Raw genomic sequence first — 23,328 nt, 5'->3', positions numbered from 1 at the left:
CCTATGAATAGTATATTTATATCAAATAACTGCATCATTGATATATAATGTCAACATACTTCACTTGGCTACCTCGGTTGGTTCCCAACTTAACAACTTTTTAATATATTTTGTAAATCTCTCAGGCTATTCTCTAGATGATACATTAATATTTATCGGATTGGATCTAAAATATACTTTCAGTAAAATATATAGAAATTACTTGTATTTCTTATTCATTTTTCATACAATTAAGTTGTACATTTATTTCTTCCCATAAACTTCAAATAAAAAATACAGAACTTTTCTTGTCAAATATTTTATTTGTTCAACTGCATGTATCCCAAACACAAGCATGCAAACCTATCTTTGTAGATTTCCCTATGTAGTTGTATAATAAATTAAACGTTGAAAACTACCTCATTTATCAGAATCTTGATAATTTAAATATAAAAGCGAAGATCATATTGTTTTCCTTACCGTGTTGATATAAATGGTAATTTTAAAACCTATCAAACATATCAGCCTTACAATATAGAACGCTAAACGCGCGTGTCGTCTTCACAGGACTCATTAGCTGTGGTCAATTTAAAAAAGTTGGAAGACCAAATTAAATACATAGAGAGCATTAAAAACAGAAAATTTCGAAAATTTGTGCCAAATACGGCTAAGGCTTTCATTTCCTGGGGATAGAAAAACCTAAGTGTTTCGAATAATTCAGCATTGTATAAACAGCTAGTTTACAGAAAATGACTTTATCAATGATTTTCATGTCAACACAGAAGTGACAGTGGTTGTAAAAACTCATCAAATATGCTAGGTTTACAATTGGATTAAAACATTTTTGACGGAGTTGATTTATATACTGGACCAATTCACTTAGATACGAATAAGAGACAGTGATAAAATAAGCATCTATTTGTGGGCAAATTTGTCCACGTAACACACCAATAACATTCAGAAAATATATGTTCAGTCCTTGTGACAGTTAAAACTATTTGGTATTTGTTTAAAAAAATAAATATCGGAACGAATACCCATTTATCCCCTTCAAATAAGATAGGTTTGCACTTAGCTGTTATAATGAATTAAAAGACTTAAAGTGCTTCGAGCGAGCTAAAGTTTGTTGATTTTCAAGTTTGCTTTTCCATTTTCCGACAAACACTGTACATGTAGTAAATGCTGAAATATACAGCAACGTTTGCAAATTTATGTTCATGTCTTGTTTTTTTTATCACCTTTGCATTTTACAATTATATTTGTCTACCTATCAAAGTTTTCAAGACAATAAAAAAGGAATTTAAACGTGCACGGAGACTACACATTTCCGTATAAAAGGTATTGCAAATACAACCACCTTAAAAATAATACACATTCCAGCAAAAAGGAAACTACGCAATTACTCAACAGTAATACCAGTAGTTATTTTTTAAAGATATACACCCTTTACATTTGGTATAAAAATGTAACGGGTAACGAGACATTTACTACTCCGCAAAAGTTTGAAAACTTATCATGGGTTATCTTTCGTCTGATTTTAACGTGAATAACCGACGGTTGCAAAAAGTGAAACAGGAATTACATTCATGAACAGGTTGTAACCGTACAAAAAACGGGAAAGAAACGTCTGTCACTTCCGGAGTATCCCAGTTAAGGAATTAAAGAAATCATGAGACAATCACTCTTTAAAAATAAAAGCATGCATGTTTGTATGTTTGTCCTGAAGCTTTGTACTGGGTCGTATTATTGCTCTCAATTGATGGATACAAAGTCATAGCATATAGCAGAAATAATAATGTTATGGTATTTAATTTCTAGCCCTTGGAAGGAAATCTTACCCTCGTATGCCTGAAATTTCTATTTTTGCACTTTAACAATCGTAACGGTATTATACAATATTATATCTACTTATAAAATCTTGCAAACAAGTTACTTATGAAATAGATATTGTCGTGATATATAGACTGTTCAAATGACAGCTGTACTGACATTTCATTGCAGAAACAAAAAATTGTAGGCAAATGCGAGTGCTGAAAATATCCATCAATATCAACAGTGCGTCTATAGGAATCCTTAGTCCTTCTATGCCTCTCCTCAAACAAAATATTATCATGGCAACAACTCTCGAGCGTTGTCATAGAAAGTACTGAACCACTGGTGCATATAAAAAGGCATCCAAGACGTTAATATCATGATAATGTTTGGTGAATTTTTTAACTGCCGGTTGATGACAATAATAGGTATAGGAAAATCACATTTGGCATCACTTTTGATAGCTTTATTTGTTTCGTATGTTTACAAAACTGGTATACATATCCACAATTTTATTTTCAGTTGACGTTTCTGCCTCTGTAACAAAGAAAAAACCGTACATACTAAAATTCATGGAAATAATAATAAAAAAAAAAACAAAAACACATATATAGTTCATCGTTATGGAAGTGTACAAAAAGTATGTTTTTGATAATGTATTTAAAAAACAAATTTCATTGTCTGGTATTGAGTTATTGTTATAATAAGAGCATATACATTCCTATTAGGGGACATTAGACGAAACATGAATCCAAAAGTTTCAATATTCTGTCGACTTAAAATATCAACCAATTTTTAATACTTATAGTTTTTTTGCAATAAACGTTTAAATTATCACTTGAAACCGAAGATAAGATTGTTTTCATTCATGAAGATGTATACTTTTTCTCATTTAATTGATAGTTTTAAAAAGTTTGCCTATTCTGTTAGGTTCCATTTTGCTCATATAGCTCCTCAAATATTTATAAATCGCCGGATTCCTGTTTTTTTGTTATGAGTGTTCAAGATAAAAAGAAAAGAGCTACGGACACAATAAATATAAAAACAATTATTTATTTTAATTGAAAACAACCAATAAGTATTTATATATCCCAGTCAGTCTTATGGATTGAAAATATTTTGATAAAATAAATGACATGTATAAACAGATCACCACCATACGAGACAATGTTTATCTGACAAATCCATGACAAATATGAAACAGTCCCTGTCAATCTAATATAAAACAACTAATAATTGTTAAGTTAAGATCTTGTAAGAATTGTAAACATACATTAGTTAGAATTGATATATATTTGATGAACTCTTAAGTTGCATGTCATTTATCAATTATCATAGAATACTCTCTTTTGTCCCATTGTTTCAGTTCCTCAGTGTATGTGAGCATTTCAATCTATGTAATAATTTCATGCATTTCGTAGAATAACTTACAGAAAGGTTTTCCAAGTGAATTCAAACCTATAATCTGTCCATATATGGTAATGTTCCCTTTCACCTATTTCAGTTTAAATACTATACTAAAAACGGAAAAATACCGGCGTCCTTTTCTCGTTGTAACAACGTTGTTTGGATACTGATATTCTATGGCTGTCGTTGGTTGCTGCCTGTCTTATTTGGTTTTCGTTTAGTGTTTTGTTTTTTATCAGGCCTTTGGTTTTTTCTCGTTTGAATTTTCACATTTTATCATGTCCGAGTCTATTATAGCTGACACAACGGGATGGGTTTTGGTCATTATTAAGGCCGTATATTAAGCTATAGTTGCTTACATCTATGTCATTTAGACTGTGGTGCTTATTTTCGTATAGGCGATCATACCGCATCTCCTTATTTCATATTATGTAAGGATCCATGTAAAAATATGCCATGGAGTGCCAAAGTTGCATTGTCTTTAAATCAGTTTTGGAACAACAATGAAATAGCGTTGTAACAATAATATATAAAGATCTCACAATAACGTTCTCACAGCATTGTAAAGCAAGGAGTGATGAGCGTGTCAAGTAGTGTAGCAATTGCTCTATTTTAAGGAATAACGCTTTTGAATTTTATCAAAAAAAATCTTACCGACTTTACTAGTTCGGCCAGCCAGGAAGTTACAAATAAAAAATAATTTAGCTCATTTTTTTTCGCTTTTCTTTATATGGAAATTATAAAGATTGATAGAACTTGCTCGTTTTACCACCTTTGAACCAGATTTTAAAAGCCTCAAATTTGTGGCAAGAGATACAGATTCGTTCGATTCTAAATAAAATATCCTTGTTATTTTTTGAAATCTGTAAAATATATAACTTGTACGGCAACGTTCGATGAACTGAGGTCAAACAATGGAGATGTACTTACCTTGTATAGGCGTCTTCACAGTTTTGGAGAGTTGATTATTACTTCCTGAGGTATTTTCAACTGTTATTTCCCTGTTTTGACACATACACAATTTTTTAAAAAGAACTCGAATATCAGCAGCAAATACCGGTAATTCCTTTATAATGATATTACATTTTATAATATACACCACACTGGTTTCTTATTATTTTTACATAGCAGACTCAATTCTTAAACTTCAATTTCAAACTTATACTTTGGAGCAAAAAACTATATTAGAAGATCAACTATTTCAAATAATTATATCATAGTTTTAACATAACATTATAAATAAAATAACTTTTCGAACTGATCTATGTATCATTTTAAATTGATTTATTGGTGTGATCTCATTCATCTGATAGGTTTGCCTTTTTTCTAAGACGTTTGCTCTTTTTTTTTATGTGTACCGGTATCAATACAAAATTATATATGATCTCATGTTCTTCTCCACTATGCCATAAATAGTTTTAAAACATTATATGGATGATGATGCACATGTTTATTTTCTCTAAATTGCCTATTTTGTAAAATCAGAAAGAGATATATATTGAGTTTAATAAACATAATTACCTCCCTAGGTCTGACGTTTGTGTATTATCTGAAAATATAAAAAATAATTTCTTCTATCTTGATAACCTTTTCAATTTCAAGTTTATTAAAAACTTTAATACTAGTATTATAAATGTGGTCCTACTGTAAATGTTTAATGTGATACAATCATAAGAAAGGAAAATCTAATTCAAGCGTTAAGATTTTACTTAGTTCAATACATCTTGCTTGGTTAACTTCTTAAGGTAGGCCGATGGAAAACTTTTACTGTTTACTGGAATCGAAGTGAGATAAATTCACAATGGAAGGGGGAGGGGTACATATATGAATGGAGTCTAAAATTGTCAAAACTATCTGTGGATTTTTTTTTTTTAATTATCGTTTAATTATTGTTCTTTAAATTTACATAATTGTCTATGAATTTATAAAATTGCACGACATGATCAACATAGTATATACCGGAACAGGACATATATAGAAATAAGAAGATGTGGTATGAGTGCCAATGAGACAATTCTATATGATTACATGAACCAATCTCTAATGTTTTGTACAAATTTGGCTAGAACCATAAATTCGTTCGATTTTATTGAAATGCTCTCTTCGGTTGTTTTCCGTATAGATATATAAAGTACATTATTTCATGAATAGTAATAAAAACTGTATTCAGAAGCAATGCAGCTCATAGTATTAACTTTATGTATGTTCTTTTACCAAGCCAGGAATTTGTTATTCGGTGGTTGTCGATGGTTTATGTCTGCCATTTTTCTTTTTCTTAAATTGTATTGAAAAAAAAAACTTGCCGTTAGTTTTCTCGTTAGTTATCTTTCACATTTTATAATGTCGTGAATTTTTATAGCTGACTATACGGAATCGGTTTTGATCATTGTTGAAGGTCGAAGGATGACCTATACTTTGCTTACATCCATATCATTTAAACTCTGGTTGATAGCTGTATAATTGTCAATCATACATCTCCTTATTTATATATTATATAAATGTTCAATTCATCAGTGTCATACTTAACATTATCATTATAGAATGTATGCATATGTTAGGGATTGACCACCATCATATAATAAGTAAGGGATATCAACTACATGTGACGGATTTTTTTCGGCATTTAACAAAAAAAAAGATCAATTAAATAACACCCTGAAGAGTCTCATATGACATTAGTCTGTCAGGTATCTGTGTTTATATTTTTGAATTTTTATTACACATTTGCATAAGAGCTTCAGACTTCTTGAATTTTGTGCAAAGCTCCACACTTTACCACTAATAGTGTAAAATTTAGATATTGTCATTTATATCTAGATATGAGCAACGCCAAAAAGATGTTTTGCTATTTGTATTTAACACATGATTTGCTCGTATTCATTATGCCCAAAGCCTATGTGTACAATGGTCATTTTATAGATATAAGAAGATGTGGTATGAGTGCCAATGAGACAATTCTCCATCCAAGTCAAAATTTATAAAAGTAAACCATTATAGGTCACAGTACGGTCTTCAACACGGAGCCTTGGCTCACACCGAACAGTAAGCTATAAAGGGCCCCAAAAAATTACTAGTGTAAAACCATTCAAACTGGAAAACCAACGGTCTAATCTATATAAAAAACGAGAAACGAGAAACACTTATGAACCACATCAACAAACGACAACTACTGAACATCAGATTCCTGAATTAGGACAGGTGCAACTATGCCAACTATGCCAATTTCAGCACGTTTATGACATCATAATAATTATATTACATGTAGGTTTCATTAGAACCGTAATGTTTGATTGGCGGACAATAATCGCGAGACACTCCAATATCATATTCTATTTCTCTATAAAATACAACAGTTTTGACTGTATGTGCTATCCGTGACAATGTTAAAATGATGCATTAAAAACAAACGAAAAGCTTGATATAACTCTTTTTTCATGATTGTGGTATAAAAATGTACTTTTTTAATAAGTCATAGGGTTGTAAAAGAAGTGATCGTGTGCGCAAATTTAATATGAAGGAGGCACGGATCTAGCCATTTTGAAAGGGGGGCAACCCACGGGGCACCATGAATCGTTCACATAATTAAATCCACAAAACACCCCCAGAATCCACCTATGATGAAGCACTTTCGTGCTTCCTACAAAATGTGCTTCGGTCAACGCTTTTACACCCTGATAGTAATACAAAAAGAAGCACTCAATTAAAAAAAAACTCACAAGTGACCTTTCTGTACTAAAGTGTCCAGATTAAATGTAGGTGTTCATTTCTCAATACAATTCTAAAAGGCTTGAAGCGTTTTACTATTTTTGCAATTTCAGGGGACAAAAATGTTTTTGATGTTTTACCTTATTTATAAAGATTTTGTTGAAAACTTTATGGTTTTTTCCCAATTATATTGTTTAATACATTGTTTTCTAACATCACGATGCCTATTAAGGGGGCTCGCGGGTTCAAATTTTCGCGCCAACTGCGCAGGAAGTTGCGCATCGATATCGCAAGTCATCCTATTGTCGTAATTGTCAATAATAATTAATTTTGATTATTATAAATAATCTATTTGATTTAAATATATAACAAAAGAATGTTGTTATCGAAAACTGTAATTCTAGAATTTTACAAACAAATTTATTGCTATTTTCATTGTTGCAAATGCACTTCCGTTTTGTGGTAATGGCATGTTCTTGCCGGCGTGAGAAGATAAACACAAGATAAATCACAATAATCGAACACGTGGGCTGCTTTTCATGAATACTGAAACAAAGATCGAAAATATTAGAACACGATCTTCATTTTAGTAGCTTATGAAGCAGTTTCACACTTGTTTTACACTAGAAATGAACCCGGAAATATGCGTAAAATGTGTGTAATATTTTGTAAACAAACAAGGAATATAAATGTAAGTAATTCTTCTTTAAGTTTCTACCGATGCGATCCTTCGTTTATTGAAGATATATTTTACATCGTGTTCGAATGATCCCAGCACAAGAATGATTCACGACCGTAAAATCATTTGAAAGTTATTTTTTAACAGAAATGGGAAAAACAGCAAAAAACAGGGACAAACATTAATGTGTATTACAAATTATATAAAATTGAGAATGGAAACGGGGAAAATTACATGTCAGGACAACAATCCGACCAAATAGCAGAAGATGACCTGTGGCCACTATGGGTATAATGGGTCTTCGGAATGACAAATGTAAAACAATTCAAACGAGAAAACTAACTAAAGTGCTAATTTATGTACAAAAAATGAACCAATAACAAAAATGTGACACATCAACAAACGACAACCACTGAATTACAGGCTCCTGACTTGGGACAGGCACATACATACAGAATGTTGTCTACACCAGACACAATAAGTAAATTAATACTAATGACTATTTGACTTTTCGGGGAAAAAGGCAGGAGTTTCTTTTGCAAACAGAATTTTCATTTACTCTGTTGTTAGTTTAGATTATTAGTCCCCTACCGACTAAGTCGAATGGGACTTTTGGTTTGCACTCTGTCTGTCTGTCCATCCATCAGTAACCCCACCACGCTCTTTTTCTAAAATTCTGGGTCCCTCCTGTTGATTATTCATGTAAAACTTAGCAAATATCATACTGTGTTGATTATTCAATGATAGCATGGATAAGGTGAGGTGCATATTGAACTATATATTTCAAACAATTTACTGTTGTATTAAAATTTTGTTGTCTTTGTTAAATTTTATGTCAAATGTCTTAATTAATAAAGTTATATCAGTATGTGTTTTGCTAGAACAGTACACTTTTCATGGACAGAATTAAAAAGTTAGATGAATTCAAATCGGGCTATGCTTATAAATTAGTTGGAATTGAAAAAAGAGGGTACATGTAATAGTTCTTATAATTATTTTCAAAGTGGCAAAATGTAAAAGGTTATTCAGGTTATTTCATTGATTCGTTACTTTTATAATTTCTTTATTACATACAAATGAATGTACATTTTCATTTTTTGTATTTTTAACATATGGGAAGTGAACGGCCATACTTTGAGTTAGAGCTGGTAGATATTCTATGATCTTAATATATATTTTTGCCTAAAAGTAGAACATTATATAAAAAAAAAGATGTGGTATGATATCCAATAAAACAAAAGAACAAATGACACAGAAATTAACAACAATAGGTCACTGTACCGCATTCGACAATGAGCAAAGCCCATACCACATAGTCAGCTTTAAAAGGCCTGTAAAAATTTATTGAGAAGTCTAGTGTGTTTTTTTATATTTTCATTTACCATGTATTGTCTGAAAGAAATGCAGGTAACAAAATGTTACAAATATGTTTCTAGGATTTCGAAAAAAGGAGCAAAAGCCTTCTCAAAATAGGCAACGGTTGAAGTGGGAAAAGGCTATGAATTAACCATATTTGTACATTCCCTAAATCCACCTCTTTAAAATAATGAAATAATTTTATTTTCAAACTGAATAGACATTTTTTATAGACTTTGCATGACCTTAGACATGTTAGAGTAGGGAATTATAAAAGAGTTGACAAAGTAAATATACAATCTTTATTAAAGACAATACTGGTATATCCATTTTAATCATGTAGCTTAGGTAGTTTATTTTTTACATTAATTTATTTAACAATGTTAAATGCCCTAAAATATTATGTAGCATGTATGTGAAGCAATTGAAGAATCATTCAGTGTATCAAGGATTCAAGATTTATTACAATTATTCAAAATTTAAATTAATGTGTGTCTGAAAAATAAAAGATTATCCAAAGAAGGTGGCTTTACATGCATGATGCATGACATAAAAATGTTTTTTTTTTTCTTCCAATTTAAAATTTTTAAGGTTTTTTAATTCTTCCACATGAGTATAAAACGTGTTTGGCCATGTATAATTGAATAGAAAAAAAACGACAGTGCAAGGGCTGTATAGCCAGTCAAGGTCGTTAAAACTCCCATCATCATCATGATTGAAAAAAGTTATTTCCCAATGGTCAATTTAGGCAATAACGCATATTTACACATAAAAATTAATACAGAAGCTATAGGAAGTACAATGTACGCTAATGCAATATATTTTTCAATTTTTAGTGGAAAACTTGCATGTAATTTTAGTCCCAATTGTTATACACATGTTCATTGTATTTGGTGAACTTACTATCCTACCAAAGAAAATAAAGGTAGTATATGAAATGAAACAGGTACACTTATCAAAATAATTTACTGTTGAGAACTTTATCAATCTCAAAAACACTGTTTTCGCATAAAAAAACATGTGTGCATTTAAATTAATTGTAAGAGGGAGGAAAAGGGGGAGAGGGGGGGGGGGGGGGGGGGGTAGATAGGTATTTGCATAACTGATTATACAGAACAGGATTTTTAAAAATTGGCACACTTTGAAAAGAAAATCATAAGGTTATATGAATAGAATAAACCTGTGAAGTTGGCCTGCTACTAATCAAACCATGCAATTCAACACTTTAAAATTAGTTATTTTTTGGGGGGAATTTATTGAATCTAAATAAGTAATTTATGGGAACTGAAATTTGATCATAAATGAGTACTTTTGTCACAATACTGCATGTTGTTATTTATATTTATTTGAAAAAGTTACCAAGATTGGATTTTATTATGCCCTGCCACAAATGTGGATGGATTATATAGATTGATACTAGTATACCTTTGTCAGTCCATAAGTATGTACATCCCTTTCCAGTAAAGTTTTGCATTTATCTCTATTTTTTAGAAACTAATGGTAATGTATCAGTGATATTTTTTCTCCACAGACATCTTGTATACTAGTAATGCTAGTAGTACTATATATTACTTGAGTCACTTTAATTTGACCTACATTTATTGCTTTTTTGTCTTTGGTTAAGTCTTGTGTTTAGGTTCATTTCACAGAAACCTATTGTGATATATCATCACTACAGTATTCTTTAATGATACCACACAGGTCATCAACAATTTGATTACCGTGACCTACATTTAATGGCAGGACATCCTGTGTCTTATAGACACATTTTCTATTTAATTCAAATCTAATAACACACTATTTAACCTGAAATTTTTTATGTATGTAATTTCAAAAGCATAAAACGGATAAACTGACAGATATAAAAAAAGGATTATATGGCGGGTGTATCAGGTTCAACTATCTCATGTGTTAATTTTTATACACAAATAAGTACTAGGAAATGAAAGAAGAATTTGTCTATGTCAAACTTAGATATGCTCCTGTAATAATTCTATTATACAACAAACATAGAAGCTGTCCTGTGTGCTATATTTCTCAGCATTGTTTTTAAAATTTCAAATATATATAAAAAGGTGGGATATACGGGGCATGATTGCCACTGAGAAAACTTGCCACCAGAGACCAAAAGAGATAACAGTTAAGAGATATATGGCCTTCAACAATGAGCCAACTCCATACCGTTTGGCAAGCTATAAAACCAAATGACAAATGTAAGGCAATTCAAACATATCAAAACAGCCTGATTTATGTACAAAACACCAATAAAATAAAAATACCTTGCAAAATTTCATCAAAATTGGAATACTAATGTTAGAGGTCCCTGAGGTGGGATATTTATTGCAGATGAGGGATTGTCTTGTAAACTGAAAAATCAGTTTAAGTCAGGTGTCTGAGTGAGTCTCTAGGTTTCATAAAAAAGGCAAGTTTTATTACAATCAAGCAAGAGATACTAAAATTATCAACTGAAACCAGTGGTATTAAACAAGTGAACGAGCAGACAAACTAAGAACTATTTGCCTCAGGGATTCCACAGTCCATATAAATATGCAGGTTCTAAAAACAAACACACCCCGATTGTAATAGATACTGCCTGATCATTTTTCAAATAGTTTGGTATTGAATTTGAACTGAAAATTTTAAAAAATCCCAAAAATTAGTGATTTTCCATTTTGACTGCTGGTTGCCATGGCAACCAATATGCAAATCAACTGTTTGGAAATGTTATATATATTATATATGGTCTTACATGTATAGAGGGTATAACAAGTTTTTATAACCAGGTCTCTCTATATCTGGTCTCAAAATTAGAGAAATGTGTAAAAGACAGAGTTATCTCCCTTTTTGAAAAAATGCTCATTATTTTTAATGATGTATATTTTTTGTCTTAACTAGACGGTGACTTGTTGATTTTATTTTTTATTATTTAAAAAGACTATTTCAGCAACAGAAAAAACACAAACATTAAAAAATCCTATATTAGGTTTCATGAGAAATTCTTCAAAAAAGATGGCTATGCATTCATTTCCCTATCATTTCTATAGTAATCTTGAATGAAAACCAATAAACTTGAACCCTTCAAAAAAAATTTAACTAGACGGTGAACTCATTTTTTTATTTTTATTTTCCAATTAATAGATGATAAAGTTCATTTATAAAAAGAATTAGCCAAATCCTATATTAGATATTTATACCACCCAGCCACCTAAATTCAAAAATAAAATTTTATAAGAAATGTTGGCAGTATTACCCGCTACACTATTTTCAAACATTGAAGAATCTCTTACCTTTTGCAGGCATCTTCATAGATTCGTAAAGACCAGTCCTACTATCTGATAGATTCATAACTTTCAATTCCCTGTTGTTGAAATTATGCAGTCATCTAATACAATCAATCATTTACTGTTTTTTTTAATTTATTTATAGTGCTACCATATATAATATTTTTACATAAATATATACAAAATCAATCAGCAAGCCTTCAAAGGCTTACGAAGTACTGTCAGAAAATATCTATTAATACTAATTGACGTTGCTATATTTTACATACCAATCATATTTTTTCTTAAATATCCTTCTTTTGGAACGCTCGATGCTTCAAATTTGGAAGTAAAATTCCAAACGAACTATTTGAAGCAAAATACCGCATAAAGATGTGAAGGTTAACAATTTAAAACAATGATATAAAGGTAAAAACATAACCTTATACTTTCAAACTTTTCAAACGGATTACGAACAGTAATTAAACCGTTGTACATTTGCCTTTGTTTCTTTCCGTGTTCGTGTAGTGAGTATGTGTCATAAATTGATTGGCCATAATCTTTTTCCATTTTTTGCGTTTCAAACCGATTTTTTCTATGACAAAGATATTTTTTTCTGATATATTTATTGGCCTTATTCAATGTTATGTACTAAATTAAGTTCTATGTTTTCGTCTAGTATGTCTACATATAAATTTTTCGTAGGTCAGCATATGGATGTTGATACAAAAGTTACGGTAATTGCTTTTTTTTCAAATCAGTGAACTTAAAAGCAGGTGTTTTTACTTCACCGTAAATATTGTGCATATGATTACCTCAGTGGGTCTACCATTGATGTTTTTGCTGAAAAAAAACATTGATTAAATTGACATTTTAATGTTAATTTCAAATGTCATGACATAGTTGTGGTGCCAAATAAAAGTCAATTTTTATGCAGCTCCTTAAGCTTTGAAACTGAACAGGGCGTATCAAAGTGAACTACCGGATGTTGATTTTGAAAAAGATTTGCGCACATTGAAGTTGTTATTTACACATTCATTAAATAATGTGTAGCATTGCACGTCATTTTCAAGTCATAGTTGATACTAGGCGGATTATTTTGTGGGAAATTACCATCAGTGGTATCCAAACGGTAGGAATTTAAAGTAATTAATAAAGCTTTTTTCAGTAATGTCCTTTATTGAAAACAGTGGAAGGAGACAATTTTTACCAAAGTTCATCATAAGTTAACATTCTGATATTAGCAAAAGTTATTTTTGTAATCACGTTGTATCCATTGCTTTGCTACTTACTTTAATCACAGTGCATGTTGCTATAAGAGACGATCGTCTGTTTTAATGTATTATATACTCCTCGTTTGCACTGTTTGGTATATAGGTGTTAAATTTGAATGTAAGAGGTAAAGTCAATTGATTTTGTTAATGTCTAATACGACAAACTTGCTTACCACATGCTTGTTCCTTCATCGATTCGTAAATGTTAATATTGGTGTCTATAACGTTTTTCTCTGTTGTTTTTCTGTATAGGAAAATTAATTACTTCATTTACAAAATGTACATGAAAGAAACCAATTAAATATATACAAATACAATGTATCAAAAGGTAGCTTTAAATCAATTAAACTCCTTCAGAAACAATAAATTGGGATTCTATATGACGAGGTTCATGATCAAGTACTATCAAATATTATGGCAAAATTATACCCAATAGAACTTTCTTTTAGAAGTTTCTTATATTCCACTACTGTTTGCAGGATAGAAATGTTTCTTATACATACCATTCATACATTCGAAAGAAATCTATATATGCTTATGATTTACTAGAAATGGTAAAACCAAAAGATCTCGAATTATTTAAATATCATTTATTATGTTAAACTATAGTCAGATTGAATATGAATATTGAAACAAACGGATATTGAATGACTCTATATTAGATATTAATTTCAAAATATACTATGAATTCATCACAACATCAATGTGACACCGGTGTGTTGCTTGATGGATAATATTTAACTTGACAATTCATAACCTTTATTACAAACTAAAATAGATTTGAACCTATCAGATCACTTTACCGATTGAACAAGGACAAACGTATATATTTTAATAAGAAAAAACACATATTTTACTACATAAGTTTAGATCATTGAATGTGAATGTCGTCCAGCTTAGCCACATATAGTGTTGTTGGTTTTTTAGCAAAGTTCATTTTGTTATATTATATCATTAACAATTATATATATTTATTATAAAAAATTCTGTATATGAACTTACTCAATTGGATCCTCAACTGAAAAAAATCAAATATTTAAATTGACCCTAAGACACATCCCTCATGATGGATGGATATTTGCAATACTCTTTTTATCAATAAAATTGTTTGAGTATTTTTTAGTTTACAATATCATTAAATGTACATAGATTTTTTTTAAAGAGAATCTTCAACAGATTGCACACATTAAACACATTTCTTCAATGACTAAAATGCATGCGACTTTGCCTATTGATTTACTTACAATTATATCATATTTCATATTTTTTTTTATCTCAAGTTAACTTACAAAAAACAATAAACATATTTTTTCTAGATTGCTGATGGTGGTGATTTGCAAACAAAGGAGTGATCTTTAATTGACTAACTTGGCAATAGTATAATAAGTCAACATATCATGTCTAAGAAATAACACAGGCTTTAAAATACAACGGTAATGGGCAAAAGTACAAAATCGCCCAATGAAATTAACAAACAACACATACAAAGCATGCCTGTTTATTTGTGCACACTGTGCACAAAAACGTCAAATGTACATTTCACGTCAGATCCTATGATAATGGTACAGTTGAGTTTTTATTACAAATGAATGATGCATAATTCCAAAAACATGAATTGTCTTAATGAGTCAATTTAAACACAAAATTAAAAAAAAAATCCCTTCTAGCAAAATGTTTTCCAAAACTTTGATGTAATGTCAAGGTCCGATCTTTGAGGATTAGTTTAAAAACCATTTCCCATTATAAGATTGACGATGCGATAAGGGTGTCACTATATTTTCATGTTCATCGAGACTTATTGAACACACATGGTCAAGGACAGTAATTGTATTAAATGGATTGATGTTTTGCACTCGATAACTCAGTCAATCTGCCAGTTTCTGTTTGCCTGTATCTGATACGTTTTGAATTGACCGATCTCTATATAGCTAGTTACTTTATAAAACGATGTTAGTGTTAATACAAAATATACGAATGGTTTATCTCTAACAATACATTGATAAGTCAAATTTATAAACCTGTAACACAATATTATGTAAAGATGAATTTAGAATAAGCAAACTACAAATATTTACCTTTTGATAGTGTCGGCATATCTTCGTATGCATTTACATTAGTACGATGTTCTGAATCTATTCTAAGTAGAAAGAAAAACATGCTAGATTGTTTTTGAATAATGTCGAGCAGCATATGTTTCAGTTGCTAAGTTGATCGACCGGAATTGACAATTGGAAATTTGGACAGCAATGAGAAACAGGACATGAACCACAAAACCTTAGGACTCTGATATAAATGTATACAAGCACTTCAGACACACCAAATTTATATCTTTGTTTTTTGTTTTTTTATAAAAACGTTTTCTTTAGTGTGCAAGGATAATTGCATTATCCCACGACTGGAATTTCTAATAACAGTTCCTATTCCAGACATTTGCGTCAAAGTAAAATGCTTTGTTAAAGTACTGTAAATTCAAAAAATATTGTGTACATTTATTATTGCAATTTTTGAAGCATTAACAAACATACGAAATTAATCATTGCGATTTTAGGGAAAGCTGCAGACACATATATGGTTCAGATATCAGAATGCAAGTTCGTTTTATTGCGATAATGATCAAGTGGCTTCATTTAAAACTAGCAATAATTTCTGAATCTACAGTAATTTGAATACCTCATATGTCATATTTGTCCCTCCTCCCAAAAAATGGTCTCCCATTTAAGATATTATCGTGAGTGTTAATTTCAAAAGAGGTACTATCCAAGTGACAATAACTAATAAGGAATAATTGTTCAACTCCCGATCCCAAATATGGTCCTCATTTTCAGATTTTTCTGATGATCGACCTTATCCAAATTTTTGATGAGGGAAACAGTCATCTAAATATCGAGAGGATCCGATAAAAAATGAAGGCATTGCACATTGTAAAAAATACTCATCTTCAGCCTAATACTAAATTTTAGGGAGATCTGATTTGTAGTTTATGGGGAAGAAATGTAACCAACATTTTATGAGACGGACAAACTGACCGAAATACGGAGCCACTAGTAAATTAATTTTGATCTAAAACAGTCATTATTATCTGAACAGTTTTTAAGAAATTGAACGATAAATTATTCAGTCATTTTCAGTCTTTCACTTAATTTCAGACTATTGCACTGCGGTAAATTCGGTACATGTATTGTTCATGAAATTCGCTTGCAGTCTATCAAGATCAGTTCAATCTATGTTCAGACTGTTCCAATAGTTGTTATTTACCTGTGCAAATCAACACCATACTGAATTGTCTGAACAACTACTGAAGAGAACTAAATTGACTGCAAGTGAATTGTCTGAATAGTACTGAATTTACCACAGTGGATAAGTCTGAAAACTGACTGAAAGACTGCACATGACTAAATATTTCATCGACTTTTCAGATGATTTTTTTCAGATGATTTTAAGATCAAACAGACCTAGACTCGAATTTTTTTTCTTCCGCTACATCTCATTCAAAACTACCGCCCTTCAATGAGATTAAAGCCGAAATACCCCCTTTTTCGAAACCATAGATAATCTTTAACTATCTCAATATTCTAACTATATGGTGAACAATTTGGGCACTTATAAGTAGATTACAATTCACAAACAGTTATTTATTGAAGAAACACCTACAAATTTTGATAAAAATTTGCATAAAGATAGAGAACAGAGAGAAAAGCATTTTTACTATGAGATTTGTATATATAATTCGTCTCAAATATAGCCCAACAATGTTAGATCAGAAATTTTACTTAAGCAATTTTTTTCTTCCCTCAGAGGAATTCGAACCCTTGCTTTTGTGACATCGTGGCAACTCGCCCTGCAGCTCCCTAAATCACCGCACGTGTGTGTGTGTGTGTATGTGTATTTCACTCCCGATTTTATCTTTTATTATTAATCCATCGGTTTCTAAAAGAGAGGCGAAAGATACCAAAGGGACATCTTTCTTGCAAGTTTTCAGATGTTCAAACGAAGGCGACATTTTACGATATATTCATGAAAAACCCTATAGAAGTCAATCCAATGGGTCATTATAATATCTGAACTTGAATTTAAATTTGAAATGACTGGGTTAGTAGTTATCAAAGGTTAGTATTGGCACCAGTTTTTGTAAGCTTTATAGAAGAACAACATAGTGTTTGCTTATCTATTACGATTTGAATTTATATCCGTATTCATACATACCTTCGCTCTTGAGGTGGTATTGAATCTGAAAAAAAAATAAATAGTATAAATATGTCATACAGCTTGTTTCCTATAATTTTTTGACAATGTCGCGGTAATTTGCCCCAAAGTTTAATGGAAGTCGATGGTTTTATCAAGCCAGGTTAAACAAAGACACGTAAGATAATTATTTACTGTTTATGCCACCCATGAAAATTGGTGTAAAAAAATACTATTCAGAATAGTGTACAGACGGATTTCCAAATGAAATCAAACAAAAGAAACGGAACAAAAATCTCATGTAAAGAATGCTTGCACGAGGGTGCTGATATATAGACACCCTTTTAGGACCCTTCCATAAAAAGGAAATCTTTGATTTATTGATCCCAATATCAACATGCATTTTAAGAACAAACAGGTTAACCTCAAGTTATCCAAAAGCCAAAAGTTGCACATCATATTCTTTTATTTCTGCCTATTTTAATAAGTTATTACCGTGACATTTACCCGTAAAAATTATAGGGTTATTGTCCCTCCGTATAGGTATATACTACATCTATATAAGTGTCATTTGGAAATAAAGAAATCAAACAGAATTATTCGCCTAGAAACTATCCTAAAAATTCTAGAACTTAAGAAACAGCAAACTTTATCTTGACATGTTTTACCCCAAATATTGACAGAATTCTTCCCCTTCTATATTTCTGTCTTAATGCTCCCCAAATTTGTTTCGGGATCTAATTTCAGAAATATTACCCAATAAAAACATTCCATATATACCACTACGAAAAGCACTTGCAGCAAAAACATTTCACGCAGTCGAAGATGTTCGATCGAGTACAGGTAATACCAATTTCTTGACAATAAAATCGATATTATTCATATAAATACCAGCATGTGTTCATAATACTTCTGACATCTCCTTAAATTGTGATTTGTATACTGACAGAGTAAAGCAGACAACAAAATAAAACCCGTTTTTAAACGGTTACATTATACCGTGTTGTTTTCAGGAATATAACATTAATAATGTATAGATATTTTAGAAAGTACATACCGTAATAAGACGTGTTGTCTACATTTGTGAAGGCGGGATTACTTATCTGTTCATTAATATGTTCATCAGATCTGAAATAGTCATCCTTCATTAACTCTCTTTTACGCTCATTAAGGAATAATTTTGTAGAAAGAATCAAAACATCTGATATCTTATGTTGTTTTTCAAATTTTCTTGATAATTCAAAATAATGTATTGTAAGGTAGATTTTGTTTGACTTGCCTAATTACATCATAGGTTATCACAAAATGTGACAATGCTTTGAATACATTTCATAAACTGGAATTTTCACTTTATTTTAAATATACATTTTGCTATGTTTCTTTTGTTTATGAATTCCTGAGAGCGTTCATGATGAAGATTAATCATGAACAGCGCTTCGGACGCATGAAATTTATAACGTGTTGTTTTCATTCTTTATCTGTTAATTTTCTACACATTATTTTTTATATCAAAGATGTAATAAATGGTTTTCAATTATACACCTGGTATATAATTTTTTTTCTTCACAAAAAAAAATTAATAATTGATACATGCTTTGAGACTACTATTATGTCATTTAGTACATACGTAGTTGATTCACATGCCTTGTTCTTGAAACCTTGAATAAATATGAAAATAAACATTAAATGAAATATCTAAGAGCAAAAAGTTTATTTTGATTTCCGACACCATATTCGGAACAAGACAATGTATCTTTCTTCGACTGTCGCACATAGACCGATAGACATAATATGAGCATTTATTAAGATACACTAAAGTATTACAAGTAAATAAATTACAATTTTGTTTCGTGTATATAAATAAGAAGATGTGGTATGAGTGCCAATGAGACAACTATCCATCCAAGTCACAATGTGTAAAAAGTAAACAATTATAGGTCAAAGTACGGCCTTCAACACGGAGCCTTGGATCACATCGAACAACAAGCTATAAAGGGCCCCACAATGACTTGTGTAAAACAATTCAAACAGGAATACCAACGGTCTAATCTATATAAAAAACGAGAAAAGAGAGACACTTATGAACCACACCAACAAACGGCAACTACTTAACAACAGGCTCCTGACTTAGGACAGGTGCATAAAAAGCAGCGGTTTAAGCGTTTTAACAGGCGCCAACCTTCACTCTAACCTGAAACAGTGGTATAACATTACAACATAAAAAGACGCACAATAAAATATCAATTGAATTGGCTTAACTCGATCAAAAAGACAATGTACAAAAATAAGTAAATATACACTGAACAAATAAGTTTGATCTATGATGACACAATATAAATAAAAAAGATGTTTCAATGTAAAAAAAAACCAACTTAATAATTTTGTTGTTAGGAGTACAGAAACATTGTTTACAAAATAAATAGAAATAACAATTATCTAGTAAACAATCTCATGTATAAAAAGAAGAAGACTAGCGAATAATTAAACTTAAAAAAACAACTTAAAAATTTTGTTGTTAGGAGTACAGAAACATTGTTTACAAAATAAATAGAAATAACAATTATCTAGTAAACAATCTCATTTATAAAAAGAAGAAGACTAGCGAATAATTAAACTGTACGTTATACTCATATATTATTTTAAATCGATATATTTGGGGAGGGGCGTTATATATATATCACAAGTAAATAAGAAACAGCAGTGCAACCCTTTCCCTTTTAAGTTTTCGTTAACGAATTTTTTAAATTTTTTTGAAATATTGTTAGAAACCATGAAACCATAAAACTCATTTATGCCTAGTTCGGTCCCTAAATCGAGTTTCAGATCACTGATTTGGTTATCTCCCAAGTATTTCCAAAACAAATGATAGGTATGCTATTCAGATTTTCGAGCAAATGTGTTTTTTTGGGCCCTTTATAGCTTGTTGTTCGGTGTGAGCCAATGCTCCGTGTTGAAGGCCGTACCTTGACCTATAATGGTTTACTTTTATAAATTGTAACTTGGATGGAGAGTTGTCTCATTGGCACTCATACCACATCTTCCAATATCTATTGAAATCGGAATAATAAAAAATGCGATCAAATTTCCATGGTTAATGGTGAAAAAAAATATTTGTATTTCATACATGTAACTTTAATCTTAATTACAATTGTAATGTTTCAAGTACAAAATGAATTTCTTTGAACGAAATAAAATTTGGAAGTAATGTTAAAAACCATAAAAATTTACAGTATGACATCGTATTCCTGAACATTTAAATTTTACGGACGCCATCACGAGTTGGTTGACCGTTACGGAATATCCGTTTCACAGATGATAGCGGATATGTTCCTAGTGTCGTAACTACAATCCCGTCCACTTTTCCCGAATGTGACCTACCAAATTAGACTTATTACCGGATTTGTACTAACATGAACAACACGACGGGTGCCAAATGTGGAGCAGGATCTTCCGGAGCATCAGAGATCACCCCCAGTTTTTGGTGGGGTTAGTGTTGTTCAGTCTTAAGTTTTCTATGTTGTGTTTTGTGACTATTGTTTGTCTGTTGGTCTTTTTTGTTTTAGCCATTGCGTTGTCAGTTTATTTTCGACTTATGAGTTTGAATGTCCCTTTGGTATCTTTCGCCTCTCTTTTAAGTAAATTATAAATGATTAGATATACTTGTGCCAGATGTTGGATTCAAATTACAATGTGGACTAATTTTGGCACAGTTTGAGTATTTATTCCAAAACTTTAATACAAAGACTATTCTGATTTATATTTTGATTCTATGGACATATATTAAAATGCTACATAATCTTCTACGTTTTATTTACATTCTCTTATCGAACAGTTTTAACAATTTTCTGATTTCGACACTTTCATTGAAACAAATGCAGTTGGAATTGCTTGGATCTCTTTATTATTTTTGGTCAACGGGGTCAATAAAAAAACCAAGATATGTTTTTAGGATAATGCTACTGAACAATATAAAGTTGTAATGGAGCTGCAGAGTCAGCACTTTTAGTGGAAAAGTGGAAAGGTTATATGACATTTTGGAGCAACTTCCTGAAACTCCTGCAGTTGAACGTTTAACAAGTATCATTAGCAATATAGCAAGTGGATTTATCACGAATATTCGTGAAATGCGTGCCTTGTAGGAAGTTCCGTCAGCGGAGAAGACTCATATATCTTTTTTTTCAATATACCACCGTAATGATATTTACTCACTGTTGCGGACGACAAAAACTGTCACGGCAGTAACGATCAACAATCCAACACCTAGCATTGCTATTCCTGCAACAAACATTCTGGTATGTTCATTTTGGAGTTCGCTTATCTCTTGTCTTGAGCATGCTACAATAATGTCACGTTATGAATATTCTTGATATAAAATATATAAACATTATATCCCTTAATGTCATTTAATGTCATTCATTAATGAAACGATTTTCCTTCATTTTTTATCTGTCTGTTATGGCATATATAGCATATAATGTACTTATTGGTTATCATTTCACTTACAACAACAACACATTGAAACATATTTAGCTTTAAAATGTTCAAACTGTCTGCAGTTGTAAAAGCAAAATATGATCTTAATTTATGTTTTAAGCATGCAAGACATTTTGTCCATCATATCTGACATTAACATAGCAATACTTACAAAAAACTTTTTAATCGCTGGTTAAGGTCCAAAAATGTTTTTATTGTGTTTTTTTTTCATCTTTGTACCTTTAGATATTCTCAACTTTCAACTTGCAATAACATGTTATAAAGATAATGATTTGTCTGCAAATAATCTTTTCGTACGAACCCATAAAATTGACGGTAAGGATCATTGGAATGTAATTTTACCAGTATTGGAGATTCAATAAAACGGAGGTAAAGTTCGTCATATTTTTTATTAATCAAGATATATTCAATATAGTCAGTATTCAGTTTTGTTTGTACAATATTGTAAATACAATTACAATATTTATACATGTAGCTTCATTTGGGATGTATCAAGACAAGTGACTGTATTAATACATAATCAAAGGATATGCTTAAACCCATGCGTAATTAGTAATTGTTAATTATCTAATGCTTGAATTTTGTTTTCACTATGATATTAAAGACTGTCATCACATATCTATCTGATATGTATAAGAATACTTTCAAACTTGTAATCTCATTTCCAAACACAAATAGATTAATTTGAAAAGATAAACGCACGACGGTCATTTGGTTTGCCGAAATACTAGTCTTTCTATGCGATATAATTTCAGCTTTTCATAACTATCTCGTATCGGTTTCTTTGCACAAATCTTTTGACGTCTCTGTATAATTTCTTGTTTTCTAGCACTGTCGTTTCTAACTTGATAGTTTTATAAGAACTATTTTATATTTTAGTAAAATATCTAAAAAGTGTTATAACATGCCAAACATTGATATAAACCTGCAGCTTACGATTGTTCATCGCGGTCTTCATCAACTGAAGGGAGAAGGTTCACGAGGGTTTAATTTGTCCCTTCGATTTTAATGGTTTTTTTCAGTCTGGTCAAAATACTACAAATTTTATGTAGAATTGTTTGTGAAGGTACTAGTAGGACCAAATACTTTTTTTGGGTATATGACAATTTAAAACATAGAGTATGCATTATTTACGTTTAAACGTCAGTTTAGCTCTAAATAGTTACAATTCATAACATTT

At 30.8% G+C, this 23,328-nt stretch overlaps 1 protein-coding gene across 2 annotated transcripts in view; it reads right to left on the bottom strand.

Annotated features, from left to right (window-relative positions):
• Nucleotides 1–230: 230 nt before the first annotated feature.
• The window catches only part of LOC127703022 (B-cell receptor CD22-like), a 42,604-nt gene continuing 19,506 nt past the window's right edge, over nucleotides 231–23,328 (bottom strand). For both annotated transcript variants that reach the window (XM_052207405.1, XM_052207404.1), the window contains 12 exons: nucleotides 21,864–21,989; nucleotides 19,282–19,312; nucleotides 18,712–18,782; nucleotides 17,676–17,700; nucleotides 15,548–15,609; nucleotides 14,475–14,490; nucleotides 13,646–13,716; nucleotides 13,014–13,041; nucleotides 12,226–12,296; nucleotides 4,720–4,747; nucleotides 4,129–4,199; nucleotides 231–2,328 (listed from right to left, as the gene is read on the bottom strand). In XM_052207405.1, the coding sequence (XP_052063365.1) occupies nucleotides 2,258–2,328; nucleotides 4,129–4,199; nucleotides 4,720–4,747; nucleotides 12,226–12,296; nucleotides 13,014–13,041; nucleotides 13,646–13,716; nucleotides 14,475–14,490; nucleotides 15,548–15,609; nucleotides 17,676–17,700; nucleotides 18,712–18,782; nucleotides 19,282–19,312; nucleotides 21,864–21,989 (671 nt within the window). In that variant the 3' untranslated portion in view covers nucleotides 231–2,257. The remainder of the gene's footprint in view (nucleotides 2,329–4,128; nucleotides 4,200–4,719; nucleotides 4,748–12,225; nucleotides 12,297–13,013; nucleotides 13,042–13,645; nucleotides 13,717–14,474; nucleotides 14,491–15,547; nucleotides 15,610–17,675; nucleotides 17,701–18,711; nucleotides 18,783–19,281; nucleotides 19,313–21,863; nucleotides 21,990–23,328) is intronic.

The sequence above is a fragment of the Mytilus californianus genome, unplaced genomic scaffold (genome assembly GCF_021869535.1).
Source record: "Mytilus californianus isolate M0D057914Y unplaced genomic scaffold, xbMytCali1.0.p SCAF_5, whole genome shotgun sequence".
Taxonomy (NCBI): domain Eukaryota; kingdom Metazoa; phylum Mollusca; class Bivalvia; order Mytilida; family Mytilidae; genus Mytilus; species Mytilus californianus.
This window is presented reverse-complemented; position numbering and strand designations above follow the sequence as displayed.